This window comes from Nanorana parkeri, unplaced genomic scaffold, assembly GCF_000935625.1.
Source record: "Nanorana parkeri isolate BGI_ZX_2015 unplaced genomic scaffold, ASM93562v1 scaffold69, whole genome shotgun sequence".
NCBI classification, from domain to species: Eukaryota; Metazoa; Chordata; class Amphibia; order Anura; family Dicroglossidae; genus Nanorana; species Nanorana parkeri.
This window is the reverse complement of record NW_017306337.1, coordinates 2,017,630-2,023,833: the sequence shown is the minus strand read 5'-3', so window position 1 is coordinate 2,023,833 and position 6,204 is coordinate 2,017,630. Positions and strand designations below refer to the sequence as shown.

The 6,204-nt window shown below is 40.9% G+C and overlaps 1 protein-coding gene across 1 annotated transcript in view; it reads left to right on the top strand.

The window, feature by feature from the left end:
* ABCF3 (ATP binding cassette subfamily F member 3) overlaps positions 1-6,204 on the top strand; it is a 17,793-nt gene that overhangs the window by 3,578 nt on the left and 8,011 nt on the right. The window contains exons 4-7 of the mRNA XM_018576547.1: positions 250-302; positions 3,060-3,157; positions 4,179-4,301; positions 5,165-5,431. Of these exons, the coding sequence (XP_018432049.1) occupies positions 250-302; positions 3,060-3,157; positions 4,179-4,301; positions 5,165-5,431 (541 nt within the window). The remainder of the gene's footprint in view (positions 1-249; positions 303-3,059; positions 3,158-4,178; positions 4,302-5,164; positions 5,432-6,204) is intronic.

The following is a 6,204-nucleotide window of genomic DNA, read 5'->3' as shown; positions in this document are numbered from 1 at the left end:
GGGATGACTGAGCTCAATCAACTAATCGATAATGAGAATCGTTAACAATTCTCATTATCAATTTTATCGATTAGTTGTTGCAGTTCTACCGGAATGCATTTTTGCTGATAATTAGGGGTCTTGAATGCATTTTTCAGATTTAGCTCCTGAGTTTAGTGTCATTTTAACGCTGTTAAGCTGCAGTACCTATTGCTGTATTGTCTATCCATGTCTTAGTTTAATGCATACAATGCCTGTCTTTCTTTTTAGATGTTAAGCCCCAGATTGTGAATGTCTTGCTAATGAAGAAGGGCCAAAATTCGGTAAGATCATGTTGCTTTATTGAACAATGTATTTGTAGTGTATGTTTGAGGATCAAGTAAAACTGACATCTACTCCCTGTTCACTAAATAGCTAGGAGATTAGCTATAGTAATTGGAGACTATATGACTGCCATGGGGGGTATCAGAGTGGGCTCCTTTTTCTTCAATATTTCTGAAATTATTTGTAAAACGAAATTCTACTCCAGCTTAAACTAAAATGTCTCCTTCTGTCCCAGTGACCACTGTCACCTCTGTCTTTGGGACAGGAAATGAGGGGGCACAGACGTTAAAGCCTGTCCTAGCCCTTGAACCCCTCCCCCCCGGAAAAAATTGTTGGACTTGTGCTTTAGGTTGTGTTATCATTCACGCCTGTTTATACAATAAATGTATTACAGCTTCTGAAGTGTTATTTATTATCTTAAATTGATAGAGTTCTCTGTAGTGGCAATTGTTTATTTTTTGCCTTGAAGCCCTGTCATATGTAGGTACACCTCTCGCCTATTAAGGGACACCACATGTTTTAACATTTGGATTATACTGCCACCTACAGTAGGATTAGACAAGGGTGAACAAAAAGAAAAAAAAGCTGTAGGTCAGCCCAGGATAAATTCCTCCTTCTACCAGCATGCTAATGTCCTCGGAGGATGGAGATCTTTTCTTTAGCTCTGCTCTGTTAAAGACTAACCTCATTTTTGCTAACACTTTTTTTGTACTCTTTGATTTATTTGTTTTGTTAACTCTTCCCTACATTGCTGCCAGAGCTTATCCCTCTGATTGCAGCTACCTAGTATGGTTGTCCTAAGCCTGGCCTTTGGAGTATGGCACCTGGACCCTGCAGGACTGGGTATTGCAGGGTTTGCCTGGAAGTGAACTTCAGGTGATGGATTCCCTCTGGGATGTTTTCTACACTCCTGTTCTATTAAGAGTTATAGCTGTGGAGCCCTTTGCAGGCACAGTGTCATTGGTGTTGCCTCTCTGAAGATTCACTTAAAGTAGGCACCTTTTAGGTAAGCACCGGGAGCTTCCTTATTTACATAGGTTGCTGGGCACCTTTTAAATTGCCTGTTCCTACCAATTTCTACCACGCAAAAGGTTAATGCTGTTAGTGCAGACGTCACATGCTCTCCTTCCCGCCATGCATCTGCTGCTGCTGCAAAGAGCCAAATGGAACTTCGATCTTCTGTCTGTTCTTGCTACCTACCTACAGTGATGTTTGCAGCCAGGAATTATGTTACCCTCTGCTCCTAGAGTCTATTCTGTCATGAGTCGTCGTTGGCTCTGTCAGGTGTGACTGGATCCTTTGCCCTTTTTGTCTGCGGTTTTTACTACAGTGATGCAAGACTTTAAAACTACCCAGTTATTTGCCCACACTGACTCCAAGGGCCACAGGATGACCTCACGCCTTCTCCCACAGATTCAATATTGGACATACCAGTGGCTTCAGAGCCATGGGATGCAGAAACTCTGTCTGATTCCAAGTCCCTGACTGATGAGCTTGACCCTGAGGAGTCAGGCAATTGCTATTACTTCTATATTAAAGGTTTTTTGCCTTTTATTGATGCAGTTCACACTGCTTGGTAACTAAAGGATCAGCAATTGTTTCTACCCGTGCTGTCCCCAGTCTCGGGTCCTTTTAAAGCTCCTAAGGCCTTAAAGATTTTCTCCTTGCACCCGCTCTTCCAACTTTTTCTATACAGAGATTGGAAACATGCTGGTAAGCTGTGTTTTTCAGCCAAGTGCTTATTAGCCCTTCTATTTGGGGATGATTTGGTGCAAAAGTGGTCTATTCCCAATGTGTTGCGCCCTAACAATGCATCCAATAGTCTTGTAGAGGATGCCTATGTCTTTATGGACCTAACAAATAGGCGTTTGAAGCACTTTCTTTAAATATGTTCACTCCCTTTTACCTGATCCTGGCTGTGACTTTGCTTTGTCAAACCATGTCTGACTGGTCAAAAAAGGGACAGCTGCATTTGACTTCTTGATTATTGCATACATGAAGCAAATGACTGTAGCCTTAAATTTCTGTTGTGACTGTCTGCTGGAAGTTTCCTGTCTAATCTCTTGCATGAGTCTCATGTTCGTACACATGCGTAGGGCATTTGGTTAAAATGCTGTACTGCGGAGCCCTCGTGTGAGAAGCATTGGAGCCGCATGGCATTTGAGGGACCTGCTTATTCACTATACTAAAACCCCATCTTGGATCTCAAAGCTCTGAATGTCTTAATTTAATTTCAGAATTTCTGCTTCGATTCCATCAATTCTGTCATCACACCCCTTCACCAGGGAAATGTTCTACTGTTGTGGACATCAAGGATGCGTACCCATCTCTCCAGCCCATCCACATTTCCTACATTTTCCTGTAGGCCCCAGTGCTACCAGTTTGTGGTACTGCCCCTATGGCCTAATCTTCTGAACACTTTGGGTGTTCACCAAAGTGCTGGTCCCAGTATTACTCCTGCTGCGCTTTTATGGCATCCCCAATGTGGGAACAGCTGAGGGAACAGTCGCCATGGGCTCTGTTGGACAAGAACTGATGACAGATGTTTAAGTAGATCATGGACATTCTGAAATCACTGTGGACCGACTCATCATTTAGAATATCTGGACACGACTCAGTGTTTTCTTCCACAGGGGAAACTTCAGACTCCAACCCTTTTCTATTCTATCCAATGCAAAGGAAGGATTTCACTTTAATACTGAACAGATCCATCATATTACAGGTACTAGTTATGCACATTTCTAATTTCCCTGCAGAATGTTAATGTAAAGAAGCTGGAAAAGGCTGAAGCTAAACTGAAATCTAAGCAAGAAAAGCGATCCGATCGTGACACCCAAAAAGTCGGTGGGAATGTGTAAGTGTAAAAAAAAAATGGTTATTGTGCAGAAGAGCAATGAATACTTTACTGTTAAAAGTGAACCTGCGGGCTCACCCTGCATTTTAAAGTGGCCCTAAATCCATTGAGCATTCTCAGTTTATCTTCAATTTGCCCAGGTATCACTATTTACTTCTATATAAGACTGGCAACCTGGATGATCAAATGTCTGGATGAAGGCAGACAAGTGCTCAACCATGAAAACGGTTGATTTATAGACCTTTTAGGAAATGGTTGATATTTGGAAAAGATATTTCTGGGCAAGTCCAAGTTTAAGGAAAAATAAAAAAAATTAGCTGGAGCTGCTTTTTTGTTTTTATCTTCAGCATTGTCCCCACTGCTCTTATGTAACTCTAATTCTCTTCTGGGTTGGCTGTGTCATTGCCCAGCATAATTGAACCCACTTTCTGTGATCCCTGGGTCCCAAGGACTCACCCCATTCTTGGACCCATATGCAGCAGAAAACAGTGCCATGTCATTTAGTATCGCTCCTGGCAGCATTCAGGATCCTCTCACTGCCAAAGGAAAAAGAGGACCTGTGGCATTACCAGACATAAGATGTCTACCCAATTTTTTCTTTTAGAGGGTGCGAGGGGTGCTTCAGGGGACACCAACAGTTGGGGTGCAGGGTTGTTCTATTCCAAGCTGGTAATTGGGTTTAAAAGATAAACTGTGAATTAGAATATGCACTTGGAGATGGAGAAGTAACACAATGCCTCTCTGAAAAATGCTTGCTGCCTTGCTGATCCAGTATCTTCAGTAATTTCACTAGTCTCTGGCTCAAACTCCTACGCAAGTCTGAAGATCTAACTTCACTTGCTGGATAGTTACTCCTGGTCAGTCATTCGAAGTACTAAAACCAGTGGCAGCTATGGATTGAGCCCTTTCAGAAGAGGGGAACTGTAATGACAACGAATATAGGTTTATAGGTAGCGTTGGTAATTGCCTACCTTTTTGCCTATGCAAACATACTGTATTTATTTCCACTTAAAACCTACAGAGTAATGGAGGAGGCGTCCGCCAGTCAAGCTGGCAGTAAAAAGGAGAATCGAATAGAATCCAGTGGCAAGAACAAATCCTATGATGTTCGAATTGAGAACTTTGATGTGTCATTTGGAGAGAGGTATGTTTACTAGAATAAGAAAATGGCTAAAAACAAAAACAGTAGGTTTTTGACACTTATATCTTTGTCTTTATCATTTTATTTACAATTGCGGTTTACCTGCTTCTTCAACTGGAAATTAGGTTAAAATAAAATCTTATCATAATACGTATGTAGCAAAGTTGAACTGGACGTTCCTGAGGGCAACAGACCAAAGAGGTCCTGTTGAAAAGATTTGCCCTTGTGCTTAACTTTTGTATAAGGTTTTCTAGCTACAAATGGATTAAACATTTAAAAAACAAAATCCAGTTAAACAGTCAAAGAAACACTTAACAATATAATAGAGGATCCTTAATAGACCAGACCATGTATAGCAGTGATAAAATACCCTTGTAAACAACATTTGAAGACTTATTTGTATATGTACATATTCTGCTCCAAAGCTAACTAATGTAACTCAACACAAAATATTTAGCTTCAAGTGAAGTGCAGTATTTTGAAAAGTCCCAGCTTGGTGTAGATGCTTTAGATGAGATGTTAGGTAGCTGGAAGTCTTGTATCCAGCCTTGGGCGGCAGTTGTATTCTCAAAAGTTGGGATAGACTTCCTTTATCAACCAGTCGTTCTAGTGGATAATGTAGATGTGGAAGCCCTATTACTGCAGATTGAATTAATCAGAATGTAGAATCGGAGGAGAGGGAGACTAGGCGACACCTTAATTGTGTATCTCGGGCTTGGTGTGCATCAGTTATAATCCATACACAAGCCGTATTCCACCAAACCTTGAGTTTTGCATTGTTGGGTGCAGTTAGCCTTTATGTGACTTAAACGCTTCTTTTTAGGGAACTTTTCTAATGATTCGTTATTCTATTATCTGTTTAATAGAGTCCTTCTGACGGGTACAGAGTTGCATTTGGCATCAGGTCGCCGATATGGATTGGTCGGCAGAAACGGTTTGGGTAAAACAACATTATTGAAGATGCTCGCTAGCCGCAGCCTTCGTGTTCCTTCACACATCAGTATCCTGCATGTGGAGCAAGAGGTGGCTGGTGATGATACCCCCGCACTTCAAAGTGTATTGGAGTGTGATACTTTACGTGAGAGCCTTCTACATGAGGAGAAAGAATTGAATGCAAGGATCAGTGCTGGAAAGTAAGAAAAAGTGAATGCTTGAAACATTTAACAGCATACAGAATATGACACTAGGTGGTGTATGATAATTGTTCCGTTCATTTTGCCATGTACAGTGCTCAAAATAATAGTGTTGAAATCATGAGTCATTCTTCAGCTTCATTACTTAATGAGTCACTGATCCCAAGTATGTTGTGAGTCAGAACCCCTGACCTGTTACTTGCACTGGTAAATCCAGAGGATCATCAGATTAGCACAAAAGTCCAGTAATCAGCATTTTCAGAGCAGTGTTGGCAATGGCAACCTTTATCATTGTTTTTTTCTCTCATGAAAGGTTCTCTTTTATTCATATTTAATTGCTTACTGTATTGCTAGACCTACCTGTAGCGGGGGCTATATTGATAATAAGTAATATATATATATGGATTGCGATCTTTCCACATTCAGTAAAACTGGGGGGGGGGATAATTGAAAAAATAATATTTTTTTTTTTTCTATCTTTCATTTGGGTACACAGCAGACCTTGGGGTTTTAGGCACTGCCGCTAGTAGTAGGAGGGATACTAAGAAAGTAGTTGCTCCTGTCCTGAGGCTATACTTCCCAAATGGAAGATAAAACAGTACCTTGTTACTAGTCTGATTAAAAAGGTAGTGCTTCTCTTTAGTATTACCGAACACGCATGTTGCTGAGTCTGGGTGATACATTTTATATTTTTCTATGTAGCTGAAAGTTTGTTGATTTTATTTGTAGCCACACTTTAAAGTACACCTGTTACATTGGTTACCATGTATACA